The sequence below is a fragment of the Galleria mellonella genome, unplaced genomic scaffold (assembly GCF_026898425.1).
Source record: "Galleria mellonella isolate WM207_F2 unplaced genomic scaffold, CSIRO_AGI_GalMel_v1 utg158, whole genome shotgun sequence".
Taxonomy (NCBI): domain Eukaryota; kingdom Metazoa; phylum Arthropoda; class Insecta; order Lepidoptera; family Pyralidae; genus Galleria; species Galleria mellonella.
In genome coordinates, this window is record NW_026442003.1 from 1,841,917 (window position 1) to 1,865,400 (window position 23,484).

General features: G+C 35.8%; 1 protein-coding gene across 4 annotated transcripts in view; it reads left to right on the forward strand.

The window, feature by feature from the left end:
* The window catches only part of LOC113513512 (alpha-1,6-mannosyl-glycoprotein 2-beta-N-acetylglucosaminyltransferase), a 55,916-nt gene that overhangs the window by 29,755 nt on the left and 2,677 nt on the right, over positions 1 to 23,484 (forward strand). For 2 of the 4 annotated variants that reach the window (XM_052892439.1, XM_052892440.1), the window contains 7 exons: positions 6,514 to 6,657; positions 8,446 to 8,543; positions 9,669 to 9,814; positions 10,693 to 10,853; positions 13,788 to 13,919; positions 21,723 to 21,940; positions 23,213 to 23,392. In XM_052892439.1, coding sequence (XP_052748399.1) covers positions 6,514 to 6,657; positions 8,446 to 8,543; positions 9,669 to 9,814; positions 10,693 to 10,853; positions 13,788 to 13,919; positions 21,723 to 21,940; positions 23,213 to 23,392 — 1,079 coding nt within the window. The remainder of the gene's footprint in view (positions 1 to 6,513; positions 6,658 to 8,445; positions 8,544 to 9,668; positions 9,815 to 10,692; positions 10,854 to 13,787; positions 13,920 to 21,722; positions 21,941 to 23,212; positions 23,393 to 23,484) is intronic. The other 2 variants (XM_052892441.1, XM_052892442.1) reach the window with 1 other exon arrangement.

Sequence of the window (23,484 nt, forward strand, 5' to 3'; positions counted from 1 at the left end):
GCGGGAGTCCGATGCTTCTGGCAAACCTTACGAACTCCACTCCGAACAGTTGGCGTACTTTCATTGATATATACTTTAAAATGGATAATAATTGTTGTTGATTTGGCATGTTAAAAATCAGGGTTGTTCTCTAGTGATTTTACCAGTTTTTTACAGTAAGGGCACACAGGTACAAGACCCAAGCCTCCTTGATCTCTGCAGTTTCTGACCAAGGATATAGATCCGCAACCGCGGTGTCCCTTATTTCTTTTTCTCATTAATCCCTCATTACTTTTTTACCATTCTTTCATCCATTCTCTCCAAATAGCCAAATCATTGTCGCATTCCCTTTTCGATTTTTGTCACTACATCGTCTTTCAGTCCACATTTTTCTCTAATCACACTGTTTTTCACTCTATTTCTTGTTGTAATACCACACATACTTCTCAGAGCTTTAATTTGGTCCAATATATTAAATATTTATTGAAATGAAATGTAGAACCCGATCGAAATGAATGTAGATATCCGACCGGTACGGGCGATATCGAAATGGGTAATGACCTTATTTTCGTTATCAGTGATGCAGGGGAACCCAATATATAGATATCGGAACGGTACGGGACAGATTCGCTTTTTCAAAGTCACTTAATTATGGCTTCTGTCCTACCAAAAAGTTCTTTTGCCCTACCTTAAAATTGGGTCTAGCTGCGGCCCTGGTCTCTATCAAGCGGACGAAGTCGCGGGTAAATGCTAGTATTAATAAAATAAAGAACCGACCTGCATATCTTTGAAGTCGTGTATATTTATATCTGGGAGCTTAGATGGATTTTCCAGCATAAGCAGCCCCATGCCATTGATGCGGTTGATTGTAACGCATTCCTATGAAACATAATGGACGCTTTTTAAAATGTACTGTCTAACGACAAATATCGTATGATTTCACCGGTACGTCACGATATTGTCATCGTCATCATCGTATCAGCGGTCTTCTGTCCACTGCTGAACATAGGCCTCCCTCAAAAGGGAGATTTTGCCAAAACTTGCAACGCTTGGCAGGCGAATTGACAACCGCAGTTAGGCTTTGGTGATGTTTTAAGAGGGACGCTGCTGTTCATACCTGGACCGTTAAGTTCCCTTAGTCTACACCCACTGAAAAGGAAGGGGTGGCCTATTCTGTGCCGGGATCATGAAGCAATCCTGATTTGTACCATCTGTACTTACTTACAAATTAACTGGTGTTGCCACAATTGAAGTGTTTTTTTTTTTCTGAAAAAAATCTTAAATTACAAAGCGATGATAACGCTATAAGCTTACCTGATATTGAGGGAACCCTAAGTCCTCGCCCATCCACTTGGCCACCTCTTCCACGCTCCAAGAGAGAGCATCAGGAAACCTCATATTGTCCACCACGGCTTCAGCCAACTCGTACAATGTAGCTGGTGATTTCTGACAAGGATTCAGTTTTCTAGAATCAATGGTAGATAGATATGTAGACAGAAAGATACACTTTAGGTCGGTTTTTCTTTTTAACGCAAGACCACGATTTGGAATCAACTTCCAGCAGTAGTGTTTCCGAACCGATACGACATCATAATCTTCAAGAGTGTATTCCTTTTTAAAAGGCCGGCAGCACACCTGCAATGCCGCTGGTGTTGTGGGTGATCATGGGCGGCGGTAGTCACTTACCATCAGGTGAGCCGCGTGCTCGTTTGCCCCTGTGTCGTAAAAAAAATCTGTGAGAGAATGTTAATCCGTCTTGCGCTGTTGGTATACGCTAGTGGTACACCAGTAAATGATGATAGGTGAAGATGGAAAGGCTGGTCAGTTACCCCAAAATGATGAATGGTAACTCCGCCTGCGTTATCGGTATACTCTGTCGGGGCACCAGTGAAAAATGATAGGTGAGGATGAAAGCAGGTCAGTTGACCCATCGTGACGAATTCAACAATAACTCAATCACGATGGTTTCCAGGCTGCGAGGGTTTGATCTGACAGTTGATACACGGTTCTCTTAGTCTACCCCACAAGGGACACGGCTTGAAGATAGATAAAATACAATACTTAGGTTTCCTATAAGGATCTTCTTTTGGAAAGCAGTTGCATTCCACACATGTAGTTTTATCTAGTGTTGTGAAGACTCTCTGTCGTCTTGGTATAATAACAGATGGCGCTCGGCGCGGTATGACAATTTTCTTGGCTTGACGTCTAGGTAGTGGTGATTCCGACTTTTGTTTACTCTGTAAATATATTTTTTATATATATATATATATATATATATATATATATATATATATATATATATATATATATATATATATATATATGCATATTTCTTTATATTTATGTATATATTATTTATTTATACACTTATAATAAATCTGTAGAGAGATCAATTCTGTACATGAAATATATTTCCAAAATAACTATCAGCGGGTGATTAGTGATCCATACTGATGCCAAAAATGCAATCAGTAAAATTTTGGTCTGTCTGTCCGTATGTTCGTTATAGAAACAAAAACTACTCGACGGATTCTAACGAAACTTGGTACAATTATTCTTTATACTCCTGGGCAGGTTATAGTACACTTTTCATCATGCTACGATCAATAGGAGCAGAGCAGTGAAGGGAATTGTTGGGAAAACGGGAGAAATTACTCCATTTTTAAGCTTCCGTCGCGTGTGCAGCCTTAATGACCACTTTTTTAAATGTAAATATGTCCACCCGTGCGAAGCCGGGACGGGCCGCTACTTATGTATACATTATCAGTTGTTATTCTCTTCACCTATCCCAGTAATGTAGTACTTTGTCCGTGATCCACTGTTCACCACAAAGATCGACTGGTAGAGAACGCTACTAGCATTAAGACCGCCTTTAGTAGCATATTTTTTTTGGTCAATTAAGTTATTAAGTTATAAATAAATAAATAAAAAATAATGTGATAACAGTTTAGTATTCAATAATGCATGGGTAAGAACTGTACCACTTTAATATCTATATTTTTTTTTATACAACCTAGAATGGCAAACAAGCTGACGGCCCACCTGATGGAAAGTGGTAACCGTCGCCTATAGACATGACCAGTACCATGGACATAACAGAGTATACTGTTTCGTCCATGATACCCCCCATGCTTTGCCATTCCTGACGACTCAAGTATTATTCCCCTATACCCTGTAAATTCACTGCCATATTCCACCCTTCAAACCGAAACACAGTCATGCAAACACAACTGCTTCACGGTAGAGACACGAATGAGACAAAGGTATCCAAGCAAACGACTTTTGTATAGTCTATATACATATATATATATATATATATATATATATATATATATATATATATATATATATATATATATATATATATATATATATATATATATATATATATATATATATATATATATATATATATATATATATATATATATATATATATATATGTATGTATGTATGTATGTCTATATATTAGATATTTTACTGGACTTTGACGGTATGAAAAGGGTATAAACGGTATCCATTTCGACACCGTCAATATTAGTCAGATATCTATGTTCATTTGATGATAACCGGGCTGCCACATTTCGGTATTGTATTTTTTGTTTTATGGGTGAAAATGGTATGGTAAACCTGGCTATGGCCTGCGCTAACGGGATACGCTGGCGGAGCACCAATGAAGGGTGATCGATGAGAATGAAAACAGGCCAGTTAGCCCATCATAATGAATTTATCAGGAATTAACCATGTTAGTTTCCAGGGAGAACCGCGAGGAGGTCGACCTGGATATATTGTTAGCAATAGGATTTTTAGTTTCCATTACTAATAATCCCTTCTCCTCATTGCTAGCAATAAACCCTGTCAGGTTTACCTCCACGCGGTCCCCCTAGAAACCATCGTGGTTAATTCTAATGGAATTCGTCACGATGGGCTAACTGACCTGCTTTCATTCTCACCTATCATCCCTCACTGGTGCCCCGCCAGCGTATACCGATAGCGCAGGCGGAGTTACCATTCCATTATCATTCATTAAAAAAACCCCTGGTTACGCTACTTTCAACCGATTTCATAAAGAAAGTGGTTCTCAAATTCGATTCTCGAGTTTTGCGCTCACATTTAAAAATTAATTTTTATTTGTAAATTCTCTTATGGGAAGACACCATTCCCAGCGGTGGGCCGTTAATCATGATGATTAATCGACTTACGACATTAGAAGCGTCGTCTTCATCCATCATTTCAAAATAAATTTATTAAAAAAACAAAACACTAAATGTGTACAAAAAATCAAAAACTGTTTACTGTAAACAATAGATAGATAGATAGATAGATAATTTAGATATTTTGACAATATATTAACAATATTTTGACAGTTATCGGACTTTTGACAGGTTTGTTTGACATAAAAGATTGTTTTGACAGAAAAGTTTGCATTATCCTATTTAAATTTATTTTATCCAAGACTCAAAGATCTTTTTTAATTATATCATTTCGGCTAAGAACAAGGAATCGCATAGAAGGAATGATAAAATTGTTAATACTTTTTGGTTTGTCCAAAATTTAAATGCGCTGTGACACCTATTGCGTGTGTTGCCTAGCAATTGTTGTTACTGTCGTTTATTATAAAAAAATAGAAAATTAGTAGATGGTTTAAATATTATTTTATTTAAACATCAAGTGTTATTGTGTGTTCCTTTTGAGAACCGCGAGGAGGTCGACCTGGTTGGGTATAGTAGTAACAATCCCTTTCCCCCCGGTTGTATCTGAATTTGGTAGGGTTATACGGTCGTATAACGTTATCATGATGGTTTCTAGGGAGGACCACGTGGAGGTCGACCTAACAGGGTGGGTATATTGCTAACAATGGGACTGGAAGTACGCATTACTAACAATACCTTCTCCCCCCAACACTTGACGGCTACCACTCGCCACCAGGCGTGCGGTCAACTTGCCATTTCGTATCACATACTAGCTGACCGCGTAAAAGTTGTTTTACCACTTATTGCGAAATATAAAAATCGCAATTAAAATACAGAAGTTGATCGTAAAATGATGAAAATTTTATGTTGTATGTATTTTTCAATGCTAAATTATAATAAAATAAAAATAAAAAAAATTGTCAAAAAAATAAAATATTTTGGGGTGGGTCACCCTTATCATTGAGGGGTATGAAAAATAGATGTTGGCCGATTCTCAGACCTACCCGATATGCACACAAAATTTAATAAATATCAGTAAAGCTGTTTCGGAGGAGTTTGGTAACAAACACCGTGACACGAGAATTTTATATATAAGATTGTGTTATTTGTTTGGACCTTATAAACTGTATAAGTGAAATCTACTGTCAATTCTGCTAACTCTTTCTACCAACCCTTGAAGAGTTCCCTTAATGTTCAAGGAACAAGGTACAAGGTACGAATATCTTTAAGTAAAATAAAAACTGTAAATCATATGGTTGCCTCATTTCTTCTTATGCAAATATAATTAGTAAAAAGAGGACGAAAGATTTTTTTTATACCACTGAGGTGGCAAACAAGCATACGGCCCACCTGATGGTAAGTGGTTACCGTAGCCTATGAACACCTGCAATACCAGCGGTATTACGCGTGCGTTGCCGACCCTGAAGAAACCTCTTTAGCCCCCTTTTGAAGAACCCCATGCTGTAGTCTCTTGGGAAAACCTCGGCAGGGAGCTCATTCCACAACCTGAGTGTTCGTGGGAGGAAACATCTCTGAAACCGCGCAGTACGCGACCATTGAGGCTGTAGGACATGAGGATGAACTCCCTGTCGATGGCGAGCCGTACGATGGTAGAAAGTGGCTGTAGGCATCATATTGAACAATTCCTCTGAGCACAATCCGTCGTACAGGCGGTAGAACACGCAGAGTGAGGCAAAATCTCTCCTAAAACTTAAGACAATTCTCATAGCTCGTCGTTGCAACGAGTCGAAAGGTTCAAGCTGGTATTTAGGTGCTCCGGCCCATAAGTGACAGCAATACTCCATGTAGGGCCGAATTTGCGATTTGTACAGCTTGTAAGATACACAGTCAGTTGTCATTTTTCTCAATTCATAGCAGCCTAGTGTATAGAAAATGTTTGATATGTCAATTATTTGTCAATGACAAATTTTACATTACCAGATTATATATATATTCGACGCAGTTTATGTAGAAAGTATGCGAGCAGGTTGTATCTGAATTTGGTAGGGTTATACGGCTGTATAACGTTATCACGATGGTTTCCAGGGGGGACCACGTAGAGGTCGACCTGACAGGGTTTATTGCTAATATTGGGACTGGTAGTCCACATTACTAACAATCCCTTCTCCCCCCACACGCGACGGCTACCACTCCCCACCAGGTGTGCGGTCAACTTGCTATTTCGTATCGCATACACAAAAAATATATACGACGAGACGTTCCACACATGCACTGGATTCGTAATCTCGCTCACCCGTCATACTCGGGAACGTTCGCGAGTATGACGGCCGAGACAGTTCTTCAGCAGACACTAAGTGTTGATACTAAGTTTTGTTCGCAGGTCCACACGCGGCTCACTTACCTCAGACACCTGATAGTGTCCCTCGCGCAGGCGCGGGACATCGATAGAACCTTGATCATTTTCTCTCACGACTATTACGATGAGGAAATAAACAATCTAGTAAAAAGTATTGACTTCACAAAGGTATTTTGAACTTTTTTTTACTAGCTTTCACCAGTGGCTTTTTTTTTTGATGGGTGAAAATGGTATAGTAACCCCGCCTGCGCTAACGGGATACGCTGGCGGAGCACCAGTGAAGGGTGATAGATGAGAATGAAAACAGGCCAGTTGGCCCATCGTGATGAATTCATCAGGAATTAACCATAATAGTTTCCATGGGGAACCGCGAAGAGGTCGACCTGGTTGGGTATATTGCTAGCAATGGGATTCTCAGTCTCCATTACTAACAATCCCTTTCCCCCCTTCACCAGCGGTTAAGGAACTACTCACTTATTCAGCTCCATTCGCGTTTCGTTGAACGATTTTGGTCACACTTGTACAGTTCTGCTTCTATCAGCCGCGTACGGCGTCGCAAGAATGAGAAAAGCCGTCATAGCGTGCTATCTCCGCTGAAACGCTTGTCTACTGTGTGCGGCGTTGAATATGCTGCATTTCGTAAAAATGAAATAATTATAATTAATATAAAATGCGTCTGCACTCTTTAATCCTTGCATGCATAATGATTACGCAATAATAAATCGAATCAATGCAGAAACAATACAGGTCGCAACTTGTCGACAAGGAGTCGCGAAACATCCCTGTAAAGAGCTGTTTCGCCGTGTTCCACGGTGAATGCGGCGGAACAGCGCTGAACGCGGCGGAACAGCGCTGAACGCTCTCTATAGCATTTGCATGATAAATACACATTTATCCTCATTTCATACTGGATTGCCGCGAAAGCAGAATAGACGCGGAAAGCTGAATGGATGCGTACACGTCTCCATGCAAAATCGTTGTTTTCTATGTACAAAAGCTGAATAGAGTTGAATAAGTGTGAGTAGTCCCTTAATCCGGGATATGTTCGCTGACCAGGAAAAATCTATGCCTATGCCCATCCCCATTCCATATAATACGTGTATACCAAATTTTATAGTGATTCGTTGACCTGTTAAGGCGATAGGATGTAACAAACAAACTTCCACATTTATCGCTTGTTTTTATTAATATTATATTATAGTTACGGCTTCGAATTTTTTTTTTAAATAAAATACAGAACGTGATACTCTATGATAAAATGTAGCTTTGTATAAGTGTTTTTTTTTTAAATCGACTGAGTATTTTTTGAGACTAATCATTACAAATAAAAAAAATCTAACCTATAAATGATCAAAGGACAGTAGTAACTCGGGGTAACGCGATTAAAAAAGTTTTAATGTTGTTACCCCCTAACGTACTCAGGGGGTAACCACATTAATTAATGTTGCTATGATCCCTGATCTGTATGGTCCGTTTGTGTAGTTTTAAATCATTTACAAGTCTAAGTAATTAAGTTAGGTTAGGTAAGATAAATAATTTATTTGCATTACTTACAGTACACAAATTATAACAGACATAGATATACATCTTTTTGTATATATCGCAGATATACAGATGTATATCTGTGATATATATATATAAAAAGCGAGATAGAAATGATTTAAAAAAATACATAAAGCCAAATACAATAAGACTACCTTTTGTACTTTTATGTGTATATTTCAATCTGTATTTATGTTACTGTATTTCACTTGAATTGTTTAATTGTCATTGTATATTTATGTTTTTGGTGCAACAAAGAGTTAAATAAAAATAAAAAATATTACAATTTTTTCTTTTATGCGTGTGTCATAACAATACAAAATGATCACGACTCAGTTTATTGCTTCGCCCTCGAATAATACTATTAGATTATTTATACAGTAAACAGGCAGATTCATTCATTTTGTCTTACAGGTGATGCAAATATTTTACCCGTATTCAATACAAGTGCACCCACACGAGTTTCCCGGTATGGACCCAAACGACTGCCCCAGAGATGCGAAATTTGAACAGTAAGTACTGTAGAATGTAAATTGCTAATATAAAATTAAATAAAAAAAGAAAATCAGTAGAGGAACAATTCTATTATGGGTAATAATGTAATGGTTACCCCGTCTGTGTTATCGGTATACGCTGGCGGGGCACCAGTGAGGGATGATAGGTGAGGATGAAAGCAGATCAGTTGGCCCGTCGTGATGAATTCGTCAAAAATTTACTACGATAGTTTCCAGGAGTAACTGTGTGCAAGTCGACCATTAAGAGTGTGAAGAGAAGTATATTGCTAGTAATAGGCCTGTTAAATCTCATTACTGACAATCCCTTTCCCCCCTTTGAGAAACAGTTTGTACAGGTTGTTTAGTGTAGGTATGTCTGTCTCGCTTATTTGTACTTCTATACAGCTTGGAAGGCAAGCTATTTGGCAGGTGGGATAGGATGGTGAATTTACTACTCAATAATTTATCCACTTTGACTGATCTATATATATATATATATATATATATATATATATATATATATATATATATATATATATATATATATATATATATATATATATATATATATATACATATACATATATATATATACATACATATATATGTGTATATATATACATATATATATACATATACATATATATATACATATATATATTATACAACTTAGAATGGCAAACAAGCTGACGGCCCACCTGATGGAAAGTGGTAACCGTCGCCTATAGACATGAGCAGTACTATGGACATAACAGAGTATACTGTTTGGCCCATGATACCCCCCATGCGTTGCCATTTCTGAGGACTCGGGTGTTATTCCTCTGTACCCAGTAAATTCACGCCATATCCCACCCTTCAAACAGAAACACAGCTATGCAAACACGACTGCTTCATGGTTGAAACACAAATGGGACAGAGGTGCCCAAGCAATCGACTTTTGTACAGTCTCCCTCTGGTATATGGTATCACAAAGTTTCAACCACAAAGTTCAAAATCATCTTCAAACAGTCCAGACTTATTACAACTTAAAAAATTTACCCTAACTATTATTCAAAGTTACCTCAAATAATTATTTAACTATCTAGGGTAACATTCGTTAATTTTTCATTTTAATAATGAAATGCCTTTTTTTTGTTTTTTCAGAGCTATAAAATTAAAATGCAACAACGCTTTACACCCGGATTTACACGGCCACTACAGAGAGGCGAAATATACACAGACGAAACACCATTGGTGGTGGAAAGCCAATAGGATTTTCAACCAGCTCCAGTGTACTGCTGGTCATACTGGTAAGATATCTTTTTCTATACTTTTTATAATATACTAGCGGCCCGTCCCGGCTTCGCACGGGTGGACATTTTTACAACATTTTAAAAAGTGGTTATAGTGACATAACGATAATAGTTGGACATATAGTATAGTGAAGTTTTTTGTAGTTATTGATATTTCCTTCAATGTCGTAGAACATACTTTTGTTCTATCACCAATAGTTTTATAGATATTTTATAGCATTTTTTTACACCTTGAGTTACGTTACTAAAGTTTTAGTAAGGATCCCTAATCTTTTCTAGCAATAAATATAGCCTATGTTATGCCTCAGGATGAATGTAGCTTTCTAATGGTGAAAGAATTTTTGATATCGACAAAATGTTTTTTGAGTTTATTCATTGCAAACATACATACACACAAAAATACAAATCCTTCCTCTTTATAATATTAATGTAGCTATATATAAAATGGAGATGTCAGTAGGGGCTGCCCTAGACGGACGTATGTCGACCAAATAGGCGACGTGCTGAAGAAGGCCCAAATTAAAAGTACCCGTAACCGGTGAGCGTGTTTGAAAAGTTGGCTGTGTTTCGGTTTGAAGGGTGGGATATGGCGTGAATTTACTGGGTACAGACGAATAACACCTGAGTCCTCAGGAATGGCAACACATGGGCGGTATCATGGGCGAAATAGTATACTCTGTTATGTCCATGGTACTGCTCATGTCTATAGGCGACGGTTACCACTTTCCATCAGGTGGACCGTCAGCTTGTTTGCCATTCTAAGTTGTATAAAAAAAAACAAAAAAAAAACTCCCTATGCGTTGCCATTCCTGAGGACTCAGGTGTTATGCATATAATTGTGTTTCTACTTCCATCGGTGACATTATTTTTTGTAGGTATGGTAGTCTTCCTTGAGGAAGACCATTACGTGGCTGAGGACTTTATCCACATGCTCCACTTGCTTCGAGCGACTGCTGACAAGAGTTGTCCCCAGTGCGAGATTTTATCTTTGGGTACTTATCTGAAGACTTACCAATACCATGTCAACGGAGACAAGGTAAGTTACATTTTACCTTTTATGTTTATTATTTCCAAAACTGATTATTGACAATTTTGATCGTCTATATGTTTATATGTTATAAAGCGATATCTTTTTGATATTTCGTAAAAGTTTTTGGATGGCATTATATTAATCTTATTTAGATTAACATTGTAAAAAGGTACCTTTTTGGGGTAATTTGGAACTTTATGTAATAGAAATATTTTAATTATACACTTAAATTTAATTAAGTTTTTTTTTTCACTTGTAGCATGCTCAGGACATGTTTAAATTAAGTTAAACAAACTAAGTAATATAAAAATTTATAAAGTTCAAAACTTACATTAATTTAAATTTAATATGTTAATAATATAGCCATTTTTTTTTGTAAGACCTTTCTCTCTTTCTTTAAACAAACAAGTCTCTACTGATCTGTCACCTAACAGTTAAGATTACCGGTTGCAAAGACTTCAAATTTTGTACATTTTTATACCACTCAGGTGTTAAACAAGCTTACAAATCATTTGATGGTAAACGACTTTAACTTATAAACTCCTGGTATGCTATAGGCATTACGTGCCCATTGCCAACCCTAGAGAAACCTCTTTACCCCTTTTTTTAAGAACCTCATACTTATAGTCTTTTGGGATAACATCGGTCTAGTACTTATTCCATAACCTGAGCATTTTCTAGAGGTAACACCTCTGAAACGTAGCTTAGTTACATATTTGATTCTGGTATCTCCAAAAAAAGATTTATGGGAAACGCTGGATTGTTTGCTATTCTAATTATTACAAAAAAATCCTTTATACATTATTTATTTATCAATGTTACCCCAGATATGATTATTTGTTTATATTTACCCCACAATTATAAAGTCAACGATGTATCCGTAACGTCTGGGGTTACAATCGTTAAGCTTGTATTTTTATTAACAAAATGTCTGTTTTTTTATGTTGTCATTAACCTATCACATAGTATCAACTATCAGCACCATTTGTGTCTCATTTACAAAAATTTATCTGAAAATATAAAACCAATCAGAATCAAAACGCATGTAATTACATATCGAAGTTCAAATTTAATTTATTTTTGTGGTACATTTACAATATAATCAAATTTTTCTCAAACATGCTTGGAAATGTGAGCATTATTTTGACAATCTTCTTCGAGATAAATCAAAATTGCCGTACTGGCCAGATACATGCGGGCAGCGGCCGGCAAAAGTTGTATGAAAATCCATATCTGTCGTGTTTTGCGGCCAGATAAATTACTATGTAAATCCATATCTATCCTGTAATTTAAAAATGGAATGACCTTTTACATCGAAACATGGCTACCAAGGAGGTAACTAATACAAGGTTTCATTTAAATTTCGAACTGGCTTGCAAATAGAAAGCTGTTTATTGAAAAAAAAAACAAAGGAACATTATGGCGCGTGAAAAATTATTATTGTTCGTTATTCGTCATTGAACTTAAAAAGTAAACTTGTGTTTTTGATTTTCGCGCATTATTTGAGAAAAGTACTATACAAGCCTTGGCCACAACTAGACATTGATGGCCTCACGTATGTGTGCCTCGGCTGCGCCTCAGCCCACATTTGCATGTTCGTCCATCAATGCCTCATTTGCTGGCCGCTGCAGTAATGTACTATATGTCTATTCAATATACAAGTTTACATTTTATATCTTGAATTATTCTCATTATTTACGAGTATCACCTCCACAAACCGCATCGAGTCTTCTTAACAATATCAGCCAAACTGGTGACCCCGACTTTAAATAAAAAAAGTTTCTAATCAACTTTTATATAAAAAAAAAAATTTTTTTTATACAACAGAATGGCAAACAAGCTGACGGCCCACCCGATGGAAAGTGGTAACCGTCGCCTATAGACATGAGCAGTACCATGGACATAACAGAGTATACTGTTTCGCCCATGGTACCCCCCATGCGTTGCCATTCCTGAGGACTTAGGTGTTATTCCTCTGTACCCAGTAAATTCACGCCATATCCTACCCTTCAAACCGAAACACAGACATATTAGTTTTAAACATAAGTTTTAAATTTAAATTTAAATTATAATTTAATATGCCTTTATGGTTAGTTCAATATCCATCAATAAATAAAGGTGAACAAGTTATTTATATAGTTAACGAGCTTCATATGTGATATCACCATCACCATTCATCACGTCAGATCTAGGACCTTATTACAGTGAAAAAATAATTTATAAATCCGAGTAATCCTTTTTAACCAAAAAAAAAGGAGATTCTCGATTTGTTTTTCTTTTTAAGGATTGTTACCTCATAACTCCGTCAGTTGTGATGCGGATTTGGGAAATGCTTTTATTTTTATCTCTAAGGATATACTTTTAGATTGGTCTTCAAAAAAAAGGATATACTTTCAAAATAGGTTCAACGGTTTAGTTTTTTAGATCAAAATAACCGGTTTAGTCACATGAGGTTGTTTTTTTTTTTTGTGGGGCACAATCATTAATTATATTAATCGATGCTCAAACACGAAAGCTTTCGATGTGCTTTAAATATTGCTTCAATGCAGTAACCTAGTAATTCAGCACCTAAATAAGTAAATATATATATATATATATATATATATATATATATATATATATATATATATATATAGATAGGACCTCCCCACCAGACGAGCCCTCTAGACAAGTAGCAGAGAAGTCCATCGATGAAATCGTTTTTAATGTATGAATGAATGACTATACTTTATTCGCATTATACAATATAGAGAATAAGCGAGACAATTTATATATTTTAATTTTTAGCTAATATTACCCAAAGATCTAAACCTATTTAAAGTTTTTTTTTTTTCGGAATATACATTCTTTGAAAATGTGACCTCAATTTTTTACATAGTCGTTTTGATATTCGTTACATTATTCTTCGAAATCGTGAAGAAATACTAAATCTTAATACAGAGAAAGAAGCAACTAACGCTCAGCTACATCCAGCAAGTGAAAGCGGCCAACGAAGAGAGGCGGAGGAGGCAACAGGAGACGCAAACATGGAACTTTCAAGTGTACCCGAACATCTACTCGGCCACGCAAAAGGTTTTTGTTGTACTGTTCTTACAATTTAAAGGCGTGAATATACTATTGGAGCCGTCCATCAGCGGTAACTGACAGACGTGGCTGATGAATTTGTGACGATCCTTCGACTATTTTCAAGACTGTCACATTCGACTTTTGATTTTTACCAAAACGTGAAATATTTTTTCTCAAAATCGATACGATTTTTGCTTTTCGCATCAGCTTTTAACTATCTATTGCTGAACGTAGCCTCCTCATGCCAGTAGTTGCCACGCTTAGCAGGCTGGTTGACAACCGCAGTTAGGCTTTTTGTTTTACAGTTCCTTTTATCCAATTACAAATTTGTTTCAATTTTCACTATGTTTTGCGTATTACAAAGCGAACGACGAAAAAGACCGCGACTCTGTATTTTTCTACTTTAGCTTCCTTTTCGTATGCCCTCTTCTGTTTTGCTACCTTTATTCATATAAAATATATCGCTATATGGTTTACAAGTACCAAAACTACCAAAAAATGTAGCCATATATCTTCAGAGTTATTTAATTTTTCTACAATAATTTCATTTCTCCAAAATTTCGGGGACAGAAAATTAAGAAAATATAACCCATACTGGCTATTTCTCTCTCTGTCTCTCTCTCTCTCTATCGACAAGAGTAGTACCATGGACATAACAGGGCGTAGTGTCTCGCCCATGATACCCCCATGCGTTGCCATTCTTGAGGACCCAGATGTTATTCCTCTGTACCCTGTAAATTCACTGCCATAACCCACCCTTCAAACCGAAGCACAGCCATGCAAACACAACTGCTTCACGGTAGAAACACGAATGGAACAGAGGTGTCCAAGCGAACGACTTTTGTACAAAGTCTCCTTGTGGTCAGTCTCCGTCTGACGGACGCGTCCGATAGTATGTTTTCGACTTTACTCACCTCTAACCAGTGCCAGATTAGTCAAGTCGGGGGCCCTAGGCGATGCATGTGCCGCGACAAAAAAAACTGCTGTAATGTTATTCATCATATAATTTGAAATATGTTATTAAATAACACGGTATATGACCTTGTTATAATAAAAAAACAAATTCAAATTTACTTGAGTATTAGTTATATACAAATTTTTAAATGTTACATACTTTTCTTTTAAAGAAACTCTCGGTGCGTGGGGCCCCTGGCCGATGAGGGCACCTAGGCCTACTAGTTGCCTACACTGCCTAATAGATAATCCGGCCCTGACTATAATATGTTGCCATTATTATAAATGGTTTTTTTTTTTTTATTAAAAAGGAATGATTTTATTGTTTGTCAGACAACCTGTTCCTGTTATAAGTTTTAAGTTTATTGCATGTAATTTATTTATTCAACCGATTTCAAAGAAGGGAAGTTGTCAATTCGATTGTATTTTTTTATTTGATATATAGATAGATAGATAGATAACCTTTATTACCAGTATTAAGAAAATAATAAATTAAAACAATAAAAAGAAAAAAAAAACAATGTTGCTGGTAATAGGAACCGCCTCAGCTGTTGCTATATATGTACAGCTCCAGCGAGATGTACCTATATAGCGCTGATTTTCAGGCGGCCCCTTAACTCTTTTACCTTTAGCATGCGTGCGTTTGTCACCCCATAACTCCGTTAGTTGTAAACCGATTTGAAAGATTTTTTTATCTGAAAACATATACTCATCCCCTATATCATAGATATGTTATTTAATTATGAATAACTAAGTGTGTCCCTCGACTTCGCCCATGTTTATATTATGATATCGAATAGCCTTATAAAATCAGCTATCAAATGCAAAAATATTTTTTCTAATCTGAATGGTAGATTTGAAACGAACAAACAAACTCTTCCACTTTGTATTTTTATATATTTATTAAATCAGCTGTTGAACATAGGCCTTCCCTATAAGTTTTACCAGTAGTTGCCACTTTTGGCAGGCGGGTTGGCAACCGCAGTTAGGCTTTAGTGATGTTTTAAGAGGGACGCTGCTGTCCATCCTTAGACTATTAAGTTCCCTTAGTCGCCTATTACGAAACCCACTGGAAAGGAAGGGACAGTCCGTTCTATGCCGGAACCACATGGATAATATATTAGTATAGATGTAATATGAAATTAATTTTGCGCTGTATGTGTGTATGTATTATGATGTTACAAGGAGATTTTTAGATAGACGCAAATTACCCATTCGTGTTCAGTTACAATATTTTATTATTGTTAACATCAATGCGCGACATTGTGCACGGAATAGATGTAAAATTTGATTTCATTCAGGAAATGTTCAATTCAGTGTTGCCACATTTGGTATATTTTACCTAATTTTGGGTAAAAAAATTGTGTTCGCGCAAGGTGTAGAAAAGTGACTTAGTTAAGAATAATGCTATATTTTTTTCGTGTAATTGTATTTTTATGTGTTTGCTGAAGATGCAAATAAATTTTGATACGTTTAATTCAGTGTTGCCATATTCGGTATAGTATTTTACCTATTTTTTTTTTGATAAAAAAATTGTATTTGCGCAAGGTTTAGAAAGGTGAAGTAGTTGAGAAATTATTCATGAATAATGCAATATGTTTTTCGTGTAATTGTAGTTTTATGTGTGTGTTTAAGAAGCCAATAAATTTTATATCTATCTAATTGGACTTAAGAAAATTTCAGTAAATATTTGCGATAACATTGGTTTTATTAACTGTATATATTTAAATTTTTAAATTAAATATAATATTGGTTTAGAGATAAACAGCAGCGTTCCTTTTAAAACATCACCTAAAGCCTAACTGCGGTCGCCAACCCGCCTGCCAAGCGTGGCAACTACTGGCAAAACCCTCCGTATGGGGCAGGCGTATGTTCAACAGTGGACAGTTAACGGCTGTTACTCCTGTCACATTTACATTCTAATAAGTTCAATGAATAATGGGCAAGTCGAGTGTTACATTCACCACAGCGGCAACAGTCGACAGATAGCTCTGACTACCCCATCAGGGAATATAGCTGTGAGCATTATTTCGTATTTTGTAATGTTTGACTATATGTACAATGTCACGCACACATAGAAATTGTAAAAAGGGTTTAGATAGATCTTTGTGTATGTGATTTCTTATCTATTGTATTATAAGCTTTCAATTTGCATCCAATCATGCCTTTCTGTTCTTAAACTTGCATGCACAGGTGATTTGGGATGCTTATCCAGTATTTTCTCATAGTATTTTATTACATTAAGTTTAAATAGCTATTTATGCTAGAATTTTTTATACTATTTGAACTAGACAATTCGCCGATAGTCCCGTCCTCCTAGACAAAGTACAACCGAATCTATTTATAGAATTGACATCGTTAGCGACTTCATGACATAGAATGAGACGGCGATATTTGTCGTCTTGTTCTTTTACATATGAACGCTGACGATTCAATCGATTCATTTGTAGTGGTGAATAATATATAGCAATATCTATATATATTAGTTACAATATCTAGATACTGGTCTAATAACAAGTATGTTAAAAGTCTGTTATCCAAAAAATAATTTTGGATGACAGACTTTTAACATATTCGAAAATAGATATCCGACCGATATCGGCGATATCAAAATGGATGATGACCTGTTTTCCACCATTAATGTTCATATGAACCTAATATACATGGTCTTCCACCGTGCGTTTTTCAAGGCAGTTTCTTCCACGCACAACCATTCTTTGGAATCAACTTCCAGCAGCAGTATTTCCGAACCGATACGACAACATAACCTTCAAGAAAAGAGTATATTCCTTTTTAAAAGGCCGACAGCACATTTGCAATGCCGCTGGTGTTGTGGGTGATCATGGGCGGCGGTAGTCACTTACCATCAGGTGAGCCGCATGCTCGTTTGCCCCCTGTGTTGTAAAAAATATATATATCTATATAGATATCGGTTCGGTATCCATATTACCTATGCCGATTCGTTTCTACTTTGTCTAAGGGGGCAATTCATGGTAACAGTCGCATATAATTATAAGCCAGAAGGAACCTTTTTGTACGTAATTCGTCTGCATGGGTGCATCTAATCCCACTCATGCTTCTACCACCAAAATGCACTGTTCACATGATTGTATTTCAGTTTTTTATTATTATAATATCAACCGTTAACTGTCCACTGCTGGGCATAGGCATAAGCGGGGATTTGCTAATAGTTGCCACGCTTGGCAGGCGGATTGGTGACTGCAGTTAGGCTTTGATGATTTAAAAGGGACTGCTGACCATCCCTCGATCATTTAGGATAGGAAGGGGTGGCCCATTCTATGCCGGGGTCACTCGGTGATATATATATCAATTTAGAGGTGCTCAGTAATAGCAACGCGTGGGGTAACATGGATCAGTAATTTTCATCTTTATAGGCGACTGTTACAACTTTCCCTCAATTGGGCCGTTAGCTTTTTGCCCTTACCATATACATAAAAAAAAAGTAAACCACAACATGCCGAGTGGTCTCGGCATAGAATAGGCCACCCTTCCTTTCCTATTGCTGTCATAAAAGGCAACTAAGGGACGGTGAGGGATGGGCAGCAGCATCCTTTTTAAAACATCGTTAAAGCCTAATTGCAATTGCAAATCCTACTGACTAAACCCCCATTTATGGGAGAAACCTATGTTCAGCAGTGGACAGTTAATGGCTGATATGATGATGATGATGATGATGAAACTAAGCATGAATATTACAGAATATACTGTAAATATATATTGTCTCTACAAAAGACCATGACAATGTTCTTTAATATAGTTGTAATTATGTTGTTTTTTTTGTAATGATATTGATGCAGTTTGAATTAATCATGTATATTAATGCTTAGTAATGTGTAAATAGAATATATCGTCATAGTCATAGAATACCGACGGATCTTTATATGTAATCTTCGTCAGATCCGTCAGTATTCTACGACTATGACGATATAATGTACAATCATTTGTCAGTCTTGATAATCCTGCATTAAATTTCTATTTAAATTATAGCCAAGCTGTAGTACACCCATTGAAAGCTTTTGCTTTGGTTCTGGCTGTATTTGGTGATTACAAAATGTAATTTGAATGTTTACAAACTTTTCTGTGTAAAATTATTAAACCATATATTTTTCTAGTGAGTATATTGTGTTTTGTTAAAGAAATATATGGGGGTAATAAATTTATTGTCGATATTCTTAATCCACGATACCTAATCATAAGATTTAGTCAGACGTTACCCCCGATTATTTTGGGGTAATTGTTATCTAAAACTAATAATGTAACAAATTTAATAATTACTGTAGACTTCTCTATTGCTATTGTAGTATTGTTTTTTTCGTAATTCAAAAGGTATGTTTTAGTAAATTGTATTTTATTATATATTTAATATTAGTTTCAATATGTTTTGTGTTTAGATTTTCTAATGTTTACAATTAATTTATAATAGAAATGTAAATAATGCGTGAAATTTGTTCAGACATTTCTTTCATGTTTTCTTATCGATTACAAGAGGACAATTTAGATAGTAGCATGAAAATTGCATGTACTTTTCATAATAAACTGCATTGCGCTTGATAAGTAAAATCCTTTTTCTAACTTGAGTATATTTATCTTGTTGCAAACACCGCATCCTTCCTAATTTTATAAAAATGCGAAAGTGAATTTGTTTGTTACCTTATAGAGGCTTAACGGTTTAACCAATCGCTATGAAATTTGGTATAAACGTATCATATGGGATACAAGAAGATATAGACAACTTTTTCCATTAAATAAATGTATCCTTGTCATGCGGACAAAGTCGTAGGTAAAAACTAGTATATGAAAATATCCTTAATATAAAACTGTATGTTATTTATATTTAGTAATTGTTACAGCTTATATCAGAAATTGTGATTGTATGGCTTTGTAAAATTTGCATTGGCTTTTTTTTTATACAACTTAGAATGGCAAACAAGCTGACGGCCCACCCGATGGAAAGTGGTAACCGTCGCCTACAGACGTGAGCAGTACCATGGACATAACAGAGTATACTGTTTCGCCCATGATACCCCCCATGCGTTGCCATTCCTGAGGACTCAGGTGTTATTCCTCTGTACCCTGTAACTTCACGCCATATCCCACCCTTCAAACCGAAACACAGCCATGCAAACACAACTGCTTCACGGTAGAAACAGGAATGGTTATTCTGCCACGTGTGTTGCATCTTAAAAATGCTTTACATTATCAAGTAGCTTACAAATTTCGTTAAATTGTTAAAATTCTGTTTTTTTTTTCTGTGTTATTTTTATTTTATTCTTGAGAGCTATTTGCCGATTATAGTACAAAAAGAAACGGTGTTGTAAAAATAGATTTCTTTTTTTTTAATAATCAATAAGAAATGTTAATAAAATTGTAAATAAGTTAAGTTCAATAATCATACTTTATTCATCTTCACACATTGAATATGAAATTTATTTAAAATAATTATAAAGAAAATATATTATTTAAAAAAGTTTAAATTTTGTTATATACGATTTTATATTAAATATGCTTAATAATTGAAAATTTATACATGTATTTAACTTTAAACTTTTTAATTTTTGATCAGTAAATATGAGAAACTTCAGACACTGATACATATTAAGAGTTACCCCCATTTTTATTGTTACCCCAAGGGGCTTATAACAAACGTTTAAAAACCTGACTGTTTTACAGATTAAATTCAGCTATTTTGCAATCTAGAGCTAAAAGCATAGACAAACAGTCTAGTTTGTATTGATATGAGCTTTTAAAAGTTTGTATTAAGCCCTTTGATATCGCTTGGTTTGCAGTTTGAAGCATGACTATAGTTTTCATCAGTATATTGCAATGTGTAATAAATCTGGGTACTACAAGCTTTCATGCAAGTTGTCATGTCTCATTTAATTTCCCCATAGCTTTCAAGCTCTCTCTTTCTAATGTTCTAATCGTCTGTTGTGTTTGGTTTTGTAAAAGCAATGCATACTTCCTTCCTGATTCTCCTTTATGTCTTACTCTTTCACGCTTGTAAAGATATTATTGTCATTAATAGTTTTTTTAAATTCTTTTTTTTTTATATATAATATATGAAACGTAAGTGAACGTGAAATGTAAGTGAATTACTGAAAAATTAAAAATAAATAAAAATAAAATTGATGATTAACTCCTTGTAGTTAAAATTAAATGACCGGTGTTTTACATAGTCTTTATATGTCTTACCACCTTTTAATTACTGATGCCCATTAATTCCTGTCTCTCCATAGATAGTCACAGTAATTAAATAGTTTAAAATTTATTCCAGAAATTAGTTTATATGTCTATCTATAGAGCTAACATATATGTAATACTCTTAAATAATTGAACAATATAAAAGGAGTAATTGTATTCAATGTGCCCCAAATACTTACTCTAAATAGACCATAATAAAAAGGGTTTTAAGATCTTTTAAAAAATTACAAAGCCTTATTAAAGTGCCCCAAACATATCTAAAATTACCCCCTTAATAATTAAATAATATAAAAGGAGTAATTGCATTTAATGTGCCCCAAATACTTACTCTAAATAGACCATAATAAAAAGAGTTTTAAGATCTTTTAAACAATTACAAAGCCTTTTTAAAGTGCCCCAAATATATCTAAAATTACCCCACTTAATAATTAAATAATATAAAAGGAGTAATTGTATTTAATGTGCCCCAAATACTTACTCTAAATAGACCATAATAAATATATAAAAAAATAAGTGTTTTAAGATCTTTTAAAAAATACAAAGCCTTATAAATGTGCCCTAGATATATCTAAAATTACCCCCCTTCCTGCTACAGTTGCCAGTTTTAAAATCTACTAAAACTTACCATTTCAGGTGGAAATCACACCGTGGCATTCCAGCATGCACAATATGGGTTTCGCGTTCAACAGAACAGTGTGGAACTACATAATGGAGCTGCAAGATCAATTTTGTGCGTACGACGATTACAATTGGGACTATTCCCTCTTGCATTTGTCACAGAATAGGCCAGGACGGGAGAAGTTCAAAGTTATCTTGTGTAAAGGGCCTCGGGTGTTCCATATTGGTGAATGGTGAGTTTCGCAGGATTGGCTCATATATTATTTACTATTATTAATAGCCGTTTTTTTTTTAATGGGTGATAATGAAATGGTAACCCCACCTGCGCTATCGGTATAAACTGGCGGGGCACCAGTGAGGGATGATTGGTGAGGATGAAAAGGCAGGTTAGTTAGCCCATCCTGACGAATTCAACTAGAATTAGCCATGATGGTTTCCAGGGGGGACCACGTGGAGGTCGACCTGACAGGGCATATTGCTAGTAATGGGGCTATTTGACTCCATTACTAACAATCCCTTTCCCCCTATGTTAACAATGTTCAGTTGACCGATGTGATATTAACCCAGTATAATTTAAGATTTTGCCACAAAAAAGTGTTAGTTGTGGTGTAACTAATTATTTTAAACTAGCGGCCCGTCCCGGCGTCGCACTACATTTTTACATTTTAAAAGTAGCCATTAAGACTGCACAGACAATGGGGTTTTCCCAATATTTCCCTCTGCTCTGCTCCTATTGATCGTAGCGTGATGAAAAATGTATATAACCTAACGAAGAATACCAAGTTTCGTTAAAATCCGTCACTAGTTTTTGTTTTCTGATGTTAAATATATTTCCTTATCTCTACAGATTTATTATATCTACAAAATTTATGTCTGAATGTATATTCAATTGATATTGACAAAAATACAACAAACCATGTGGGAGACTGCGTACGGGATAAAAGTGAAGGGTGATAGATGAGAATGAAAACAGGCCAGTTTCAGGAATTAACCATGATAGTTTCCAGGGGGAACCGCGAAGATGTCGACCTGGTTGGGTATATTGCTAGCAATGGGATTCTCAGTCTCCATTACTAACAATCCCTTTCCCCTCACTATACTATGTTAACTACCTTATACAAAATTTTGTCTAGTTGTATTGCGTAACTGTGTTTCTGTCCCACTCGTGTTTCTACTGTAAAGAATGGCTGTGTTTCGGTTTGATATGGCATTGAATTTACAGGGTACAGAGGAATAACACCTGAGTCCTCAGGAATAGCAACGCATGGGGGGTATCATGGGCAAAACAGTATACTCTGTTATGTCTATGGTACTGCTCAAGTCCATAGGGGACGGTTACCACTTTCTATTAGGTGGGTCGTCAGCTTGTTTGTCATTCTAAGTTTCATAAAATTAACCAAGCGAGAACTAGGTTTATCTCAATTGTTCGTCAGTTATTGGCCTATACATCATTTTAATTTATCATCAGGCAAGTTGCTTGATAATTTTGTTCCTAACATTTCCAGCGGTTTCCACCACAAAAAATCCAACTGTAACGCATCGACAGTCATCAGTAAAGTGCAAAAGTTATTGCAAAACGCAAAATCGTACATGTACCCGTCAAGAGTGACTGCTACAATCACTGCTGGTGGTACGAAACACAATAAGAAACTGGTGAAAGGAAACGGCGGATGGGGTGATATTAGGTGAGTTTCATTTGGCTATCAATGTTAGGGGTAACGTTTTTTGCACATACTTACGTGTGTTACCCCGCCATTTGGAGGGAACTTTTGTTAGT